General features: G+C 44.7%; 1 protein-coding gene across 2 annotated transcripts; it reads right to left on the bottom strand.

Moving 5' to 3' along the window:
- Positions 1–2,834: 2,834 nt before the first annotated feature.
- Positions 2,835–18,334, bottom strand: LOC308679376 (synergin gamma-like). 2 transcript variants are annotated; one of them, XR_014028762.1, is made up of 6 exons: positions 18,242–18,334; positions 16,043–16,191; positions 14,203–14,317; positions 11,703–11,734; positions 4,590–8,899; positions 2,835–4,332 (listed from the first exon to the last, which is right to left on the bottom strand). XR_014028762.1 is itself a non-coding variant. In XM_081346985.1 (5 exons), exons 1-5 carry the CDS (start codon positions 18,255–18,257, stop codon positions 8,768–8,770), a joined length of 444 nt encoding a protein of 147 aa, XP_081203111.1. In that variant the 5' UTR covers positions 18,258–18,334; the 3' UTR covers positions 2,835–8,767. The 2 variants fall into 2 exon arrangements, 1 of the variants encoding a protein (XP_081203111.1); XM_081346985.1 differs by having other exon boundaries at positions 2,835–8,899.
- Between the last annotated feature and the right edge of the window lie 700 nt (positions 18,335–19,034).

Raw genomic sequence — 19,034 nt, 5'->3', positions numbered from 1 at the left:
TTATAAGGTCTTCTGCCTTAAGTGGGGGGTGGGGGTGGATTAGAAGACCTCTAAGGTCTCTTCCAGCCCTATGATTTTATGTTCTATGTTCTAATTTGTATGTAGTTAAAAAAACCCAAATTTTAAAAAATGAAGTCAGATGGAACAGGATGCCCATCTGTGTGTTTGTGTATGCCAAGATATTTGTATGCACATAAAACCTATGCATCCTTGCTCAATTAGAAAGAATCACTTTTATACACTTGGAGAGGATTAACATTACTTACGTTGTGCACCATAAGAGCAGGGATTGGCCAGGTTCTTCCAAAACACCTAAAACTGAGAACTAAGTGAGCTTGTATTTCTGAGTTTGTGCAAGAGATCGAACAATAAACAGACCAAACAAGCTGTATCCACACAACTAAGCGATAAAACAGCTACCCAAGATGAACGCTAACCCAGTTGTGCTTGTTGAGTGAATGCAGCTGCTAGATTTGCAATACTCTTGGTAATTCTAGTTGAGGAAAGCCACCTACTAAGGAAGCATTGTAAGCCCAAATGTTTGTGTTGCCTTTACAGACTCTTGTTCCTCTCTATTCCGGCCTGCTGCTGTCAACACTTGGGCAGTGCCAGCTGTGAAGCTGCAAAGCTCTTCAGAGTCTGTGTTGAGAGTTTGCCAACCTGTTTTTTTCTTCTTAATATTGCGTATCAAAGCTTGCAGACTGAACTGAGCGAGATTTGATGAAAGGTCCAAAACAGCATTTACTGTATTTTGCTTAGAGCAATGTTTCTCAGCCTTCGCAGCTTGAAGATGTGCAGACTTCAATTCCCAGAATTCCTCAGCCAGCAAGCAACTACAGATATTTGGCATGGGTTGGGGGTTTTTTTTGCACTTCCATACTAGATTCGCAATAGATTCTTGTAATTCAATTTTTGAACAGCAAGTTTCAAGGGCTTTTATGGGGCAGGGAGAGCCACCATTAGGAACTCAACCTTTCCAGCTGCCTGCAAAAGTTTTGATACCCCTAGAATAATAGTGTGCTTCGACAGCTTCTTCAGTGAACAAAAGCTGGTTCAGAATGGAATCAAGCAGCTTTCTGCAAATTTGAGCATTTAGCCATAGTTCTTTGCAGATCCCAACTAAGAAACCTGAATATGCTGATATTGTATAACAGTGTTTCTCAATGTCAGCCAATTTAAGGTATCTGGACTTCAACTCCCAGAATCCCCCAGACAGTTATGCTGGCTGGGGAATTCTGGGAAATGAAGTCCACAGCTCTTAAATTGAAGCCCACAGCTCTTTCATGGTTGAGGCACATTGCTGTACTGATCCAGCAATGAAACTAATCATTTCCAACGGTCTCTAGCACGAGTTACAGAGTTGTAGGGAAGAGGGGCAAAAATGTTGCACTGCAGGAAAATGGAACATGAGCAGAGATGTTCAGTCCAATTGAGTTATGCATGCATTTTTATGCTCTATGCACAAGTGCTAAGCCATTGTTGATCACCATGGGCTGGGGCTTGGGAGAAACAGATTCCATACAGCATGGCTGCAGGTAATCCAGCTCCAGAAGGGAGAGAGAGAAAAAAAGGGAAAGCACAGGTGGTTCTTGATTTATGACCGGTCACTTAGCGACCATTCGAATTTAAGATCTACCTAAAAAAGGGGATTTATGCTCTGCATCCAAAGTTCTAATGGTCGCCCCTCCCTATTGCGGTTATGTGACCACACTTTGGGTGGCTGGCAACACAGCTTTGAAGACTGGTGGCCTTCAGCTCCCAGCATGGCTGGCTGAGGAAATCTGGGGGTTGATGTCCACAAGTTTTAAAATTTGCCAAGCTTGGAGACCCTTGATCTACGCTTAAGATGAGATAATCTTTATTGTCATTTTTTTACTGTGGGCACAATGGCACACATCAAAAATGAAATTGAGTTGCCCACTCTCAAAGTGAAACACATACATGACACGCACCTAAAACATACTATAAACAATGTATGTATAAGACCCACAGCTCTACATATACATAACAATAAAATATTAAATACTGTCCCATCCTGAATATATAACAGGAGGAGGAAGCCTGAGTTTACCCATCAACCCCTCTGCATGTAGGTTTGTGTCGATGCCTACCCACTAATCAAACTTGCCTGGTCCAAGGTTACTCAGCTGGCTTCATGCATAATAATAATAATAAAGTTGGAAGGGACCTTGGAGGTCATCTAGTCCAACCTCCTGCTCAGGCAAGAAACCCTATACCATTTCAGACAAATGGCTGTCCAGTCTCTTCTTAAAGACTTCCAGTGTTGGAGCATTCACAGCTTCTGGAGGCAGGTTGTTCCACTGGTTTATTGTTCTGTCAGGAATTTTCTCCTTAGTTCAAGGTTGCTTCTCTCCTTGATTAGTTTCCATCCGTTGCTTCTTGTCCTGCTTTCAGGTGCTTTGGAGAATAGCTTGACTCCCTCTTCTTTGGGGCAGCCCCCGAGATACTGGAACACTGCTATCATGTCACCCTTCTCTTCGTTAAACTACACATACCCAATTCCAGCAACCGTTCCCTATATGTTTTTTCGCATAAGGTGAGACTAGAACTCGTCTTCTCCTGGATTCCAACCCAGACCTGAACCACTACATCAACTGACTTTGTTGTGGGCCGCAAAAACCAAACTGGAGACCCAGTGAAGAGACCTCAGCTTTTCAGAGCGTTAAAAAGAACGAGCTTGGTTCTTTTGATTCCAACACCTGGTATTCAAGATGCAGATTGTCCCCATCCGAGGTGGTGATGTTTGGCTGAGCGCCACCCTCGTCTCTTCTCTTCCAGCAGATCACCCACCGTGAAGGAGACGACAGAGGAGACACAGAGAGGAAACGGCGTTTTATTAAGGGTCAGGAAAAAATTAACAGGAATCAAATACAGCGTAATAGATCACGAAGGAGAGTGTATTTCCCTCCGCGTGTGTCTTATTTTATTTCTACGTGTCTGTGCATGTAGATATAAATAGTTAATAAATTAAAAACAATCATTCCCGGTTTTTAAAAGTATCACCACCACCGCATAGCAAAGTTCAAACGAGACAACACATCACGACCATGCCAAGCACAAACACCATTTGGGTGGGTGGGGGCATCCAAGATGGTTACCAAAGGAACAAACTTGTTAAAAGAGTTCTCTCGCGATGGATTGCAGCCGTTCTTTTCAAGCAAGTTTTAAAAAAAGAAGTCTCCAGAAAGAAAATTAAATAGAGCAGGGAACCTATGATCTCTACTGGTCGAAGACAAATAGCAGCTTTATTTCAATTTGCTTTACGGAAGAGACATCCATTCGAGACTGAATTCTGCAGTGATGCTATTTGCACGTAGTGAATAGAAATTGAATATACAGGGAGTTTGAAGTTTCTCGTCTCTTTTGCCATTTTGTCATTTGCTACCAGGCTGGCTAAGGAAGCATTAATTTCTCCCTTCTGACTAAATGATACCCGGTGTGTTGGAAATGCTGAAACACACGAGAAAATAGGGGAATCAACCCAAGGTAAAGCCAAATTTTAAGATGAACAGGGATTCCATGGATACAGCTTCTTGCATTGTTCTGAATGGCACGGAGGGGGAAAAAATGCAGGGGGAAAAAATGCAGTTGTTTTTCCAGTAGAGTCGGGCGTCATTCCAGTTTGGCCGCCTTCTCTCACACCTACGGCAGAAATGGAAGGAAATCTACTAGGGCAGGGGTAGGCAACCTCGGCTCTTCTATGACTCATGGTCTTCAACTCCCAGAATTCCTGAGCCAGCCATGCTGAGGAGAAAGGGAAGGGTTTCCATGCTGAGCCATGCTGGCTCAGGAATTCTGGGAGTTGAAGTCCACGAGTCATAAAAGAGCCAAGGTTGCCTACCCCTGGCCTAGGCCGCTTTATGACTCGTGGACGTCAACTCCCAGAATTCCTGAGCCAGCCATGCTGAGGGGAAAGGGTTTCTATGCTGAGCCATGCTAGCTCAGGAATTCTGGGAGTTGAAGTCCACGAGTCCTAAAAGAGCCAAAGTTGCCTACCCCTGTACTAGAGAAAAGGCCAGGGTCCACCTGGAAGGCCTGCAAGGCATCAGCATCAGCAAAAAAAAGGTACACAATGTGCTCCAATGTTCACAGTGCATGGGAAGTGTGCTATTTTCCAAACAGTTGGCCTTCCTGTGTGGGCTGCAGGCTGTTGGGGTTCGGTACCCCTTTTCTATCCTTCCAGGTTTGGACCAGGGAAGCCTAATGACCCGATATGACGCTTGTCCTTTAACGCAGGAATGCATCTGAGGCTTAAAACTGGCTTGATTTCCCCTGCCATCCCAAAATTAGGATACAACGAACACATTTGAGCTCCGGATGGCTCCCGACCTTCGCTCCTTCCAACGCGATCTAAAAACATATCTATTTAAGCAATCCGGTCTGGTCTGAGGGGTTTAATTTTAATTGTGGTTTTAATTTATCTTCTACATTTGGGCAGTAGGGCTTAATTTATTTTCAATTTTCTGTATTTGTGCATTTTGACATTTATGTCACTGTTCACCGCCCTGAGTCCTTAGGGAGAAGGGCGGTATACAAATCAAATAAATAAATAAATAAATAAATTTGACTCCTGTGTTTCCTTAAGAAATGAGGCTGGGGTTCGGATCGAGTCAAGGAAACAGGGGAACAGTGGTGCCCAAAGAGAACGGGTGTGAAGGATAAATGCAGTTTAAACTTGGATTGTAAGCCGGCTATAGACAGGGCAGGAAATACATAACCAGAAAAAAAAAAAAAAGCAAGCATCCACCGTGGATCAAGGGGGGTGGTGGGGCGTTTGCTTTCTTCACTCCCAAAAGGGGTGCGTGTGTTTAAGCAAAACAATTTTGTAAAAGTACAAAAACAGACACTGGGTTTAAGAAACCAAACCAACAAACCACGCCACTCTTCTCCCAGCTGCAAACCTGGATTTGAAGCAAGGAAAAAAAAGAACCTAATGAAGTCTGCAAAAAAACAAAAAAAACCACAACCGTAACCTTGGATACAGTTTCCAAGGACACAGGATGGAAAGGGTTTTTTTTTTGGGGGGGGGGGACGACGACTTGGCTAACAAAGCTAGTGAATGAGGGTGGCTGTATTAATAGAAGAGGCCACGTCCAGTGCAACAGCTTCAGGGGTTTGCAATCTCCCCAAAGGAAAAAAGGTGTTTTGTTCTATTACATTCATGACTTTTTTTTTACATTTTTGTGTTTTTTTTTTGGGGGGGGGGGAGATTTTTGCTATGAATCATGGAAGCAAGTTGACAGGTTTTATTGCTTGTTACCTGTCTGGGACCTTCACCCCATCAGTTTTAATAAATGTGTCTGTTAATTCAATTGGAATATCCCAAATTTTGTTACCCTCTCTGCTATTCATGCAGGCCATAAAATGGATTAGGGTTTTTTCAAACCTGGGCATTTTAAAGATGGGTGGACTTCAACTCCCAGAATTCTCCAGCCAGCACGGTTGGCTGAAGAATTCTGGAATTTGAAGTCCACCTATCTTAAAAGTGCCCAAGTTTGGGGGAAAAACCCCACTGGCCTAGAGGAAAGGGCCTTGCTAGAAATCAAAGACCAACTTGGAACAAGCTTCTTGATCATTGCAGCTACGACTTAAACCCGCTTCAGCTGTTCTCAGTTACAGAGAAATGCTCATTACTGCAAGCCTTCCTTTGCCCATTAGCTGCAAATTGGTACATTTCAGCAAACCTGGAGCTATTTTTCCCCCTTAGTTGGAATATAGGCTGGTAAGATCTATTAGCATCTGAACTCAAGGGATTTCACCATTTCCCTCAGCGCTGAAGACCTACGTTTATTACTGAATGAACCTGTCAGGATGTAATGAATGCCTTTAAGGGGTGGGGTGGATGTTGGCTCAGCTGTGAGACATTTCTGAGGACTGTTTGTCCTACAGCGCCAAGGAAGAATCTGAGTCACCAAATTTGATTAGAAAGATGGACGATCAATTCCAGCTAGGGTGGTGCTTTATTATTTTCAGTCTCCCAAGGGTTGCTAGGGGTGTGGCGGTGATGTAGTACCATCACTGAGGGGAGGGGGCTTAGGGTTGAAATTTTGGGACATGGGTGGCGGAGAGACTTGTTTTGAGATTTTGCAGAAGCTTGTGTTTTGTGTCTACATCAGGGGTCTTCAAACTTGGCCCTTTTATGACTTGTGGACTTCAACTCCCAGAATTCCTCCGCCAAGGTGCACTGCCTGAGGAATTCTGGGAGCTGAAGTCCACAAGTCATAAAAGGGCCAAGTTTGAAGACCCCTGGTCTACATCCAGCTTGGCGGCTTAAAGATGGATGGACTTCAACTCCCAGAATTCTCCAGCCAGCCTTGCTTGAAGTCCACCCATCTTCAAGCTGCCAAGGTTGAAAAACTCTGATCTACATACAGGGAAATTGATTATACTCTGCAGAGATTTATCAAAGTGAAGCAAAGCTCAACTACTGTGTGACCTTAGGAGAATTAGGGTTTTATTACGTTGATGGTCTCCTTTTGCTCTGGGAAATGTGGCTAGGGCCACCACAGGAGGAGGACCCCGTGCCAGATGAGAAGTCTGCCGTCTGAACGCAACCCCCAAGGGGCCTAGAGAACCTATCTCCAAACAAGCCTGCTAAATATCCAGACATGTGGAAGTGAACTGGAAAAAGAGATTCTTGATTGGTTTATGGTGAGTATAGGAAGGAAGGAAGGAAGGAAGGAAGGAAGGAAGGAAGGAAGGAAGGAAGGAAGGAAGGAAGGAAGGAAGGAATGCAATGCAGGGGTAAATGCAATCATATGCTGCAATCTCTTCCTGGCTTATTTGCTCCTTTGGCTTTTCCTGTTTTTATAACGTGTGTGTGTGTGTGTGTGTGTTTGTGTGTGTGTGTGTATCTGATTCCCAGGCTTTTCTCCTCTGCTCTAGGTGCCCTGGGAACACCTAGATTTGCACCTGGTCAACCGTTCCAGGGGTCTCCTAAAGCAGGGGTCATCAAGCTTTGCTGGCTGAGGAATTCTGGGAGTTGAAGTCCCCAAGTCTTAAAAGTTGCCAAGGTTGACGACCCCTGTCCTAAAGGACCTCTGCACCCTGAGAGGTCTGTCCGCCACGCACCAACACAGAGGCTGTTTCTGCAACTCCTATTCTCAAGCTGGGGGAAAAGGCAGTCCTGGGACCTTGCAAGAGGGCTTTTTCGAAGCCGCCTGCAGAGAAAACTCCCACTAAGCAGAGAATAGGAAAATCATCCTAGCAGCAAAGCATGGCAGCAAGATTAACTCGTTGAGCTTGGCCGTTGCGTGTTTTGGGTTCAAAAGAGAACACCGTCTAGTTGCCAGCTATGACTTTGATATGCTAAGCAGTGGAGAAGAAAAATGCAAAGTTTATCTCTGGCCAACGCCTCGGATCAAAGCATTTTCAACCCGTAAGCTCATTTCTAACCGGGGAGCATATAATTACCACTCTTGCTTCATTAAACCTGATGTTTTAAAAAAGAAGCTCTGTTCAAACTGAGCACGGTGGCTCAGGGAAGGGGAAAAAGAGGCTGAGTGTTTAGCTTTGCAACAGCCCTGGTGGCTTTGATCGCAGTCCTGCCTGGGTGGCAATCAAAAGATCAGCTTCTGCTTAGAGGATTCCCTTGGCCTCCATGATCTGATGACGCATCACAATAGGCTTGCAGGATGAGTGCTGTCTGCTACTCCTGTTTGGCCACTAAGAAACCTGTGCAGTGTTAATGCCATTAGCCAGAAAACGTATAACTGGGACAGGGGGTGCTTGTCAACTTGAAGGCTTCTGAACGTCAACTCCCAGAATTCCCCAGCCAGCAAGTTGACAAGGTCCAACACTCACGAAATAGAAGATTCTCTGCTTCCAGGGTCCCTTTCCCATCTGTACTTTTTCTACTGTAAAACCATGAGGGACAGCAGGCCAACACGAGAGACTGCATGTAAACTAAATGTAAACTGGAAACAATAGTTCTGAAGGAGGGTTTAAAGATGGAAGGCCCATTTGCCTTCAGTCAGGTCTAACTGGATCTCTTCACCTAACGTGGGGTCTCGTTACGAGGCAGGATTGGGTGGGGAGAGACAGGTACGGAGGGGGATGAAAGGATACGTGTATATGTCAGCACAGGTATGTATGGCCATTACGGAGGATTTCTTTGAAAGGGATCATTTGGGTCGAGCGATGATAAAACTTTTAGGAAACCTACAGAGTGGAGAGTTCCTTTTCGGGAGAAAACGAGGGAAAAGCCACAGGGGTTATTGGGGTTTTAAAAGGGCACGCACATTTAAAAAACGCAAATGAAGCCTCAGTCTTTCGGGCCTTGCAAAAGTTTGAAACCCAAGTTACTCCTCTTGAGGAAACTATCACGAGCTTCGGCAAAAAGAGTGCTTCGGCACTTTGCCACATCTGAAAGGCAGGTCGAGTCCGATTCTGCTCAAGAAGGCATTTGTGCCTTAGTGCAGGGGTCCTCAACCTTGGCAGCTTTAAGACTTGTGGACTTCAACTCCCAGAACGCCTCAGCCAACAAAGCTGGCTGAGGAATTCTGGGAGTTGAAGTCCACAAGGGGTGTATCTTCAAATCCTTGCCAAGGTCTTCGCGAGGCTCTTGCAGATGAAAAAAAAACAACCAGTGGCATTTACCCTTCACGTCAGAACAGCTAGTCTAGGATGAATGTTTTCGAAGCACCCTAAAGCACCGTTTCACATGGGCTTCTCATGGGCCCAGTTCCCCCCTCTTTCCGGGAATTGCTCCCTTGGGAAGAACAAAGATTGGCCGAGAGCCGTCTGCTTAAAGGAGGTCGGGCAACAGAAGGCCTGGAGGTTTGGGCTCTACGCAATTGATCCAGAAGTTAGCACAGCTGGCGTGGTACTGATGCCCTCCGTAAGCAAGCTTGAACCTGTCCGTCTCCGAGTTGAAGGCCTAGAGAGAAGAGCAAGAACAAGGCGTGAGAAACACTGCATGGTGCATTTGGGCTCATTGACCTCGAAGGAAGGAAGGAAGGAAGGACTGACTGCTTTGGGGCTTTCCAAACTTTCTATCAAAGTGCTCTTGAGAAAGGATCTAACCTAGTCTTTCCTAACCTTGGTCACTTCTAGACGTGTCAACTTCAAATCCCAGAATTCCACAGCTGGGGTATCCATTGATGAGAATTATGGGAGTTGAAGGACACACGTCTTGAAGTGGCCAGGGCTTTGAATAGAATACAACAGGGGCAGGCAACCTCGGCTCTTTTATGACTCATGGACTTCAACTCCCAGAATACCTGCGTCAGCTATGCCGACTCAGGAATTCTGGGAGTTGAAGTCCATGAGTCATAAAAGAGCCCAGGTTGCCTACCCCTGGACTAGAATAACAGAGTTGGAAGGGATCTTGAAGGTCTTCTAGTCCAACCCCCTGCTCAGGCAGGAAACCTTATACCATTTCAGACAAATGGTTGTCCAGTCTTTTTTTTTAAAACAAAAACAAAAAAAACCCCTCCACTGTTGGAGCATTCACCACTTCTGAAGGCAAGTTGTTCCACTGATTAATTATTCTAACTGTCAGGAAATTTCTCCTTAGTTCTAGGTTGTTTCTCTCCTTGGTTAGTTTCCATCCATTGCTTCTTGTCCTGCCTTCAGGCGCTTTGGAGAATAGCTTGACTCCCTCTTCTTTGGGGCAGCCCCTGAGATATTGGAAGACTGCTATCATGTTCCCTCCTCGTCCTTCTAGACTAGGCATACCTAATTCCTGCAATCATTCTTCGTATATTTTAGCCTCCAGTCCCATGATCATCTTTGCTGCTCTTCTCTGCACTCTTTCTAGAGGCTCAACATCTTTTTTACATCGTGGTTTTGGGAAATGCTGGTCTAACCTAAATAAACCTAACTCAAACTCAGGGATGAAGTGCAGCAGGTATGCTTTCAAACTGCAGTGGTGTGTAATCCAAGTTGAATCCAGAAATGCTCTATTAAATACAGGTTGTCCCTGATTTACAGCCATTCATTTATCAACTGTTTAAAGTTACAACGGTACTGAAAAAGGTGACTTACAGCCAATCCTCACACTTATGACCGCTGCACCATCTCCACGGTCATATGATAAAAAATCTGGGTGTTTGGCAACCAGCATACACTTACAGTGGTTGCAGCATCCCAGAGACTGGCGATCGCCATTTGTGGCCTTCCGAGCTAGCTTTCAACAAGCCGAGTCAATGGGGAAAGATGGATTCGCTTAACAACTGCCTGATTCGCTTAACAACTGCTGTGATTCACTTCACAAACATGGCCAAAAGGTCGTAAAATCGGGCAAAACTCACTTCACTATTGCCCTACTTAGCAACGGACACGTTGGTCCTAATTGTGGTAGTAAAGTCAAGGACTATTTGTAAAACTGGGAAGACAAAGAGGTGTTGCGCAGATCTGAAGATCTATCTTGCCAGATCCTGGTGATTCTCCCTAGTAAGATCTAATCACTGCCCTGCAATCTTTTTGGTTTCCTGATGTCAGGCAAAGTTCTCTCCTTTTCTTGAATTTTCTACACAACCAATTTTAGTTTTGCTTAGTAGTCCACCGTGCAAGGCCTACTTTTATAATCCTGACAAATGGAGGTTACTATTATTGATTGCCCAGTTATCTATCATCTGCCAAAACGGAACAAGACCAGAAAAACAAGACCAGGGTGGGGTGAATAAATGCATGTTCATGCACTGGAACTTTGCATCTGGCTTCTACACCTCGACTTATGATCAGAATTTTCACCGCTAAGCAATGGAAGCAGTTGTTAAGTGGGTTTGCGCCTTTTTTATGACCTTTCTTGCCAGAGTTGTTCAATGAATCACTGCAGTTGTTAAGTTAGTAACACAGTTAGGGACACCTGTCTGAGACGGTATAGGTTCTCCTGCTTGAGCAGGGGACTGGACTAGATGACCTCCAAGGTCCCTTCCAGCTCTATTCTAATTCTAGATTCTAGTTGTTATGTGAATCTGGCTTCCTCATTGACTCTGCTTGTGAGAACGTTGCAAAAGGTGGTCACGTGACCCCAGGACACTGCGACCCTCATAAATATGAACCAGTTGCCAAGCGTCCAGATTTTGATCACGTGACAATGGGGATGCAGCAATGGTTTAGTGTGAAAAATGGCCATAAGTCACTTTTTTTCAGGGCCACAGCAACTTCAAACGGTCACTACATGAATGGTTGTAAGTCAAGGACTTCCTGTAGATCAAAGGTAAATCTGCCGTAACTTCAAACAGTTGCTAAGTAGGCAGTCATAAGTCGAGGACTACCTATAAAGGTCCATAGAAACAGTGCAAGAACACTGAGAATTTAGATTCTTAAAGAAGAAGCAAAGAATAGAAAGTTTTATCCATCCTTCTTTGGGTTCTAAGGAGCCACCAGAAGCTCAAATTCCTTAACGGACAGACAAGTACCAATAATACAGACTACAGAACTGACAACTCCACAGTCACCACACGAGGGACACCAGCACAAAGCAAGCGACTCACAATGTAACCAGCATGCTAACAAGAGCAAGAGGAGGAAGGGACTTTGACTTGGGTGGTGCTGTGTTAGTCAATTAAAATCGAAAGGTTAGACAAAAGGGGGGTCGCAGAGATCGTGGTTGGAGAACAATGGCCCAAAGCTATGCCAGCATCTTGTTTGGGACACACAGTTAAAAACAACAACAAAAAAAGAGTCAGGGGGTGGGTGGGAGGGAAAACCAGACAAGGTTTATGAATTCGTACTTCTCTAGGATGTTCTTCCAGAGGCATTTCTTCTTTCTGAAAACAATGTCGAAAACCAAAAGAAATGTCAGCAACACCATCGCCAGAACACAGGAGCCGAGTTCTCTGCTCCATGCCGTGATCCTTCATCCCACTGATGGTCAAGGTCTGGAGACTGCCAATCTATGCCTTCTTTCATCTCGCCATGCTAAGCAGGCATGCTAAGTCAAATCTGATACGCAGGCCCCCCCCCCCCGCTCCATGGCAGAGCCTGGGCACCAGACTGCCCATCATGGACATTCTTCAGGCAGAATATCAGAATTGGAAGGGACCTTGGAGCTTTTCTAGGACTCCTGCTCAAACAGGAAAGCCTACCATTCCAGAACGTGGCTGTCCAGTCTTTTCTTAAAAACCTCCAGTGATGGAGCACCCACAACTTCTAGAGGCAAGTCGTTCCACTGGTTAATTGTTCTGTTAGGAAGTTTCTCCTTAGTTCTAGGTTGGTCCTTTCCTTGATTAGTTTGCATCCATTGCTCCTTGTTCTGCCTTTGCTTTGCTTTACCTTCTTTCTTTGCCACTGCTGATATGTCACTGCAGCAGTTCTCATCAGCCTGTCCACTGCCTTGATCTAGCCACCATCCTGGTCTATTTCCTCCTCACTTTGATGGTCTCATCGGCAATTGAGGAGTCCTTGGTGCTACCTGAGCTTGGTTGAGCACCAAGCTCAGAGAGCACCAAGGATCCTCATTTCTACCCTGAACTACAAATATTCTCCATTACTGGTCATCAGGGATCGCTAAACAATCTTCCAGAGCGGTATTTCCCACTGGCCTGTCTTCTTCTTCTATATTCATTCATTCATTTCATTTCATTTCATTAATATAAATACAGAAAGAGAGAGAGACAGAAAGAAGAAAAGAAAGGAAAGAGAAGAAAGGAAGAAAGGAAAGGAAGGAAGGAAGGAAGGAAGGAAGGAAGAAAGAAAGAAAGAAAGAAAGAAAGAAAGAAAGAAAGAAAGAAAGAAAGAAAGAAAGGAAGGAAGGAAGGAAGGAAGGAAGGAAGGAAGGAAGGAAGGAAGGAAGGAAGAAAGAAAGAAAGAAAGAAAGAAAGAAAGAAAGAAAGAAAGAAAAAGATTTTCATTTATCAATTTGATAGGACCACTTATCGCATGCAAGGTGATTTTGGACAAGGTACAATAACAGCAATGATTAAAACTGAATGTAAGAATCAATTAAAATAAATAAATAACATTGAGTAAAAACAACAATCTTTCTACTGCCTTCCCTTTTCCACCCCTCACTCTTCTGCCTCCCTACAAATCACTTTGGCTCCAAATTCACATTTTGGCCTGTAACCAAAACCAAACATCCAAAACATGCGTATTTTGGTTTGTACACAGATCTTCTCAGATTGCTTGTTTGGGCACAGAAAGCTTTCTAAATCCCTAGAAATAGATTGGTTTGGAGTAATGACGGCCGAGGTAGTGGACTTGCAAAGGGATCATTCAGAAAGAGCTAGCAATCTGTTGTAACAGAGTAAACGACAAGGAATAATGGATTTAAGTTGCAGACAGGCAAATCCTGGTTGAATGTCAGGAAAATTTTGCTAAGAATAAGAAAGGTTTGATAGGGTCATATTATTCTTATTAGGCTTGATGACTTCAAGGATCTCTTCCAACGCTACGATTCTCTGGCTGATTTTATACAACTGGCCAGTTCTAAATCTAGTGGCCACAAAATTCACACAAGCTGCTCCTCTGGGTTAGCGGAATACTTGGTTATATTTTGGGTGGCTTAGGCTGGCCAATTCATTCATTTAGTTTGTGGTATTGTGCAAACCTTCAAAACCGGTTAATTCTAGAAACAGTGTAATTTATTTTAATATATTTAAATTTATAAGCTAGTAGTATAAATGCCATCCATGACCGTACTGTTCAATCTCTTACGACAGGGCTCTCCAAACTTGGCAACTTTAAGACTTATGGACTTCAACTCCCAGAATTCCCCAGCCAGCCTTCAATCTTAGGAGCTGTAGTCCAAAGTCTTCAAGTTGCCAAGTTTGGAATCCTGTATAAAATGAGTAGTGGCTCAGTGGGTTAGGACGCTGAGCTTGTCGATCAGAAGGTCGGCAGTTTGGCGGGTCGAATCCCGAGTGCCGCATAGCAGAGTGAGCGCCTGTTACTCATCCCAGCTTCTGCCAACCTAGCAGTTTGAAAGCACGTAAAAATGCAAGTAGAAAAATAGAGACCACTACGGTGGGAAGGTAACAGCGTTCCGTGCGCCTTTGGCGTCTCGTCATGCCAGCCACATGACCACGGAGACGTCCTCGGACAAGCGCTGGCTCTTCGGCTTTGAAACGGAGATGAGCACCGGCCCCTAGAGTCGGAAACGACTAGCACGCATGTGCGGGGGAACCTTTACCTTTACCTATATAAAATGAGTATAGTAAACGAAGACCACAAACAGCAAAATGTAAAGAGAGATTGCAGAGTGGGGAGAAGAGACAAAAATGGCCGCTCAACTTGCCTTGCTCCTTGAGTTTACATTTAAGAGGCACACCCCACAAGCCAGTTCCTGAGCATTTTTAATTCCTGGGCGAAGCATACAGGAGGAGAAATCCAGTGAGTTTTCATCAGGCTGTAGGAAGGAAAGAGGAAAATCTTAACGTTTCTCAGGGGAGCAACGAAACAAGCCAATCAAACTTTTAATCTAGTACAGCCTCTTCGAGGTCTTGGAAGCATCTGTGCAGGGGCTGTGAGAGCCAGTTTGGTGTAGTGGTTAAGGTTAAGTGTTATAAATTGAGGACTATCTGTAATTCCACAGGGTTGCAAAAATGTCCATTTTGGGTTTCTGTAGGTGCACAACATGCCACCTGACCAGCATGAAAATTAGTTTTAGGCCAGGAATTCTTGGAATGAGTGCCTTGTATAATTCAGGGGCTGCTTGGACTAGGATGGTAAAAATTGCAATTTACTGGAGAATACACCAGACACTGCACACAGCAGGTCCACTTTACCCAATGCTCTATGGCACTGGTGGCGAACCTATGGCACGTGTGCCAGAGGCGGCACTCAGAGCCCTCTCTGTTGGCACACCCGCCACCACAGCCAGCAGCAGGTCCACCAGATGGCCACCGCCGCCCAGAGCAGGAGCCCCGTCCAGCACAAAGGAGGCGAAACGGCCGACTAACAAGCTCAAGTAGAGGTGGTAGAGCAGAGGTCACCAACCATTGTCGATTGGTGGACTGGAAGAAAAGGGAGGGGGAAGCATTTTACATGCGTGCATGCGTGCTGCAAATGGGGCGGGGCCAGTGCCTGCGTGATACTAGCCCTGCCCCATTCTTGTGTGGTGCAGCGCCTTGTATCTGCACCCCGCGCTGCGGTGGCAGCTGTATTCGCGCCTTGCAGCACGGTGGCATTTTGCACCCCTGGATTTTGTGTGCCAGAGGTGGCACTCAGAGGTGCCTCCCTGCCCCCCCCCCGAGGGCACCACAATGCTCATGCGGCCCTGGCACTTTGTGATAAATAAGTGGGTTTGGGGTTGCGGTTTGGGCACTTGGTCTCTAAAAGGTTCGCCATCACTGCTCTATGGAATTTTGTCAGTGACACAACATCAGTGATGTCCTTTCCTATTTAACATTAATGAATAACAAGCACCCTCTCTTCCCAAATCTTTCGATTAAAATAAGGTTTCGTTGTGTTAAAAAAAAAAAAGGACATATGCGATTTTGACTTGAAAAAGTCAATTTTCCCACTAGGGAACATCAAAATGGAAAGATTGAGAGGAATAGATGTCCCAAACCAGAATTCTAACGCTACGGCCCGGTGTTTCTTAGATTCGGTCACTTTAAGAGGTGTGGACGTCAGTTCCCAGAATTTCCCAGCCAGTATGACTGGCTGGGAAATTCTGGGGGTTGAAGTCCACACCTCTTAAAGTGGCTAAGGTTGAGAAAGACTGGCCTTGATAATGAGAAGAAATGTCCCCTCCAAACATTATCCAAGACCTACCCTACTTTGCTGTCTGGAATTAGCCTGAGAGACAGAGATGCTGCCACCTACACGCAGACAGTAATCATAATAGTTTAAGGAAATGATATGCAGATGAAATGCAATTCAACCGTTCTTCTGGCCCTACCTATTTCCTCTAGCCCAGGGGTAGCCAGGCAACCTTGGCTCTTTGATGACTCGTGGACTTCAACTCCCAGAATTCCTGAGCCAGCCGTGCTGAGGAGAAAGGGAGAGGTTTCCATGCTGAGCCAGGCCGGATCAGGAATTCTGGGAGTTGAAGTCCACGAGTCATAAAAGAGCCAAGGTTGCCTACCCCTGGTCTAGCCAAACGGGCAACTGTTCCAACGCACTTTACCGTTAAGGCTGCAAGGGACATAAATCCAATCAGGTTATTCCACACTTTATCGATATCCTTCAGGAGCAATTGGAGTTTCTCACTGCAGACGGCGGTGGCTTTGATGCCCAGCTCCACTCGCTTTGTGACTCGATAAACTTCAACAACCCCTATGAAGAATTTGGAAAAAAGAGCAGAGATACACCAAGAGGTCATACGGGCAAAGGAGGATCGATTTACCTGTATCATATATGAAATGCAGATGGTGTTTGCGGTCTTGGCTCAGAGCGCACTGCGACTGAAGCGGAACTGAGCTGAATTTAACTTGTTCTTACAAAAACTAAATTTGCACACTGCAAATTTCTTACTGTCTGGATTCCTCACTGATTTGTGTGTATACAGATAGTCCTTGAATTACGACCATGCATTTAGTGACTATTTGAAGTTACAATAGCACTGAAAAAAGTGACTTCTGACCGTTTAACGTACCGTGGCAGTATCCCGATGGTCACATGATCAAAGTTCAGACGCTTGCCAACTGACTCGTATTTACGACGGTTGCAGTGTCCTAGGGTCACATAATCACAGTTTGCAACCACCTAACAAGCAAAATCAAGGGGGAAGCCAGATTCGCTTCACAATCGTGTTTACTAACTTAACGACTGCAGTGATTCACTTAACAATTGTGGCAAGAAAGGTTGTAAAATGGGGCAAAAATCACTTAACTGTCTTGGTTAGCATCATAAATTTTGGGGTCAATTGTGGTTGTAAGTCTTGCCTAGAAACAAAAAAAATAACTTAATTGTGGTCGTATGTTGAGGACTAGCTGCACTTGTGCAATATGTTCACCATTTTTGCACATTTCTCACATTGCTTCTAAACCAAGAGAGTTAGGAAGATGTCCCTCCTCACCCTTCCAGTCTCCTTTAGAACTTAGGTGGCCAAAGTGAGGGTGGTGGAAAAGAGCCACGGAGATGAATAGCCAAGAGGAGCACTATCTTTGCAAGGAGGATTCCTCTAGGACTTCCTCTCTATCATATGGAAGAGAAAGAAGCCAATCAACTCATTGGTTAACTGCTCATCCGGGAGTCTCTTTGATTTCCATGGAAGAGTTGGAAGGGGCAGATGGTTCATATAGGATATCTACTCCCCACCTCAATGTCTCAGTTAAACATATCATATAAATAGAGCATTACTGTTTGCCTGGACAGAGATAGTTTTCTGGAGTCTTAGAGAGAGGAAGGTCTTTGCCACCATCTTGATTTTCAGGACTTTTGATTCCCACTTGGGTATCCATCCCTGGATGAGCTAGGTCAGGGGTCCTCAACCTTGACAACTTTAAGACTTGTGGACTTCAACTCCCAGAATTCCTCAGCCAAGGTTGCGGACCCCTGAGCTAGGTCACTGACCAAAGCAACACAATTTTTTTAAAAAAATGTCATGATTTACAAAAGGAATTTTGCTTGAAACAGCAATGTTTCAAAGGAAAGTAGGCAAAAAAAAACAACAACCAAGAATTTGTGTACAACTTAGAGATGGGTGAGATTTAAAATTCTAGGGGAAAAAAATTGCCTCTCTAGTCACTGTTCTAGAAATGTATGCCTATAAGTAGGAGTCTCCAACCTTGGCAACCTTATGACTTGTGGGCTTCAACTCCCAGAATGCTCCTGCTGGCTGATGAATTCTGGAGTTGAAGCCCACAAATCGTAAAGTTGTCAAGGTGGGAGACCCCTACCTATAAAGGTATCTCCCTTCTTCCCTGCCACCCATCCCCACAAGTACCTGGACACTTAATTCATATTACAGGTTGTCCTCGACTTACGACCATAATTGAGCTTGGAATTACAGTTGCAGCCATCAGAAATTGAGGCATCTTGTGACCAGATTTGAAGCTTTGACTCTTTACTATTATGGCAGTTAAGCAAACACCATGGTAGTTAAAGAGAATCCATTTTCCCAACGGTGTTTTTTTAAATCCGAAACTGAAAGTAAATGCCAGAAACCAGAAAAAAAGTGTCACAGATTGAGGTCACCTAACCGTGGGGGTGCTGCAAATGGCCATCAACATGAGCCAGGGGCCAAGTGCCCCAAATCCGAACCATGCGTGTGGTAAATGTGTGTTTGGCTGTTGCAATTCCAAACGGTTCTTAAGCAACTGGTCATAAGTCAAGGACTACCTGCAATTGTGTTACTGAGATATGAAATCAAATAAAATTATACCTAATAAATATTCCATGCCTTGCACAGACTGGATGACTTCAGTACACACAGAAGAACTGCTGATTCCGTTCAGGATGTCGTTTGCTTTCTTGATGACCTATTAGAGGGGAAGTTCATTTTTAGTGCAGTTGTGGCAAAGTTACACCTTCGGCTGCTAAATTTTATCCGATTTTTATCCTATGCTGCCTATTTTACATAAAATAGCAGATATTATTATACTCTTCCCGCCAACTTTATAAACAGTCGCAGAACTGTTCAGGGGACTGTCTGTGTGCAGTTGAAGGTGGTGTCAAGATTACTAATCACCACCAATTCTCCTTTATTAGTACTAATCCCCACTACTTGTAATTCAAACCAGAACACACCGCAAAAAGATGCAGAGTTCTTTCTCCTAGTGGTTGCGATACATTTGCTACAATGGACCTGTTTCCTTATACCAGGGGTAGGCAACCTTGGCTGTTTTATGGCTCGTGGACTTCAACTCCCAGAATTCCTGAGCCAGCCATGCTGAGGAGAAAGGGAGAGGTTTCCATGCTGAGCCATGCTGGCTCAGGAATTCTGGGAGTTGAAGTCCACGAGTCATAAAAGCAGGGCTTTTTTTGTCATAGAATGCTCAGAACGGAGTTCCGGCACCTTTTTTGGATGGAACCTTGTAGGGTAGGCAAGGCGGGTTGTATAACATGTGTAAGTTCTGGCACCTTTTTCTTTTACAAAAAAAGCACTGCATAAAAGAGCCAAGGTTGTCTACCCCTGCCTTATGGAGTCCTCGATTTATGACAGTAATGGAGACTGC

The sequence above is a fragment of the Vipera berus genome, assembly GCF_964194415.1.
Source record: "Vipera berus genome assembly, contig: HAP1_SCAFFOLD_336, whole genome shotgun sequence".
Taxonomy (NCBI): domain Eukaryota; kingdom Metazoa; phylum Chordata; class Lepidosauria; order Squamata; family Viperidae; genus Vipera; species Vipera berus.
The sequence above is the reverse complement of the archived record's forward strand: the minus strand, read 5'-3'. Positions and strand labels throughout refer to the sequence as shown.

What these genes read in the sequence shown, in the direction of transcription:
- LOC308679376 (XM_081346985.1), bottom strand. An exon ending in AAACTCAAGGAGCAAGGCAA is followed by an intron (nt 11,735 to 14,202) that starts GTTGAGCGGCCA and finishes GTTTTCAGAAAG; the next exon opens with AAGAAATGCCTCTGGAAGAA. An exon ending in TGGAAGAACATCCTAGAGAA is followed by an intron (nt 8,900 to 11,702) that starts GTACGAATTCAT and finishes TCTTCTCTCTAG; the next exon opens with GCCTTCAACTCGGAGACGGA.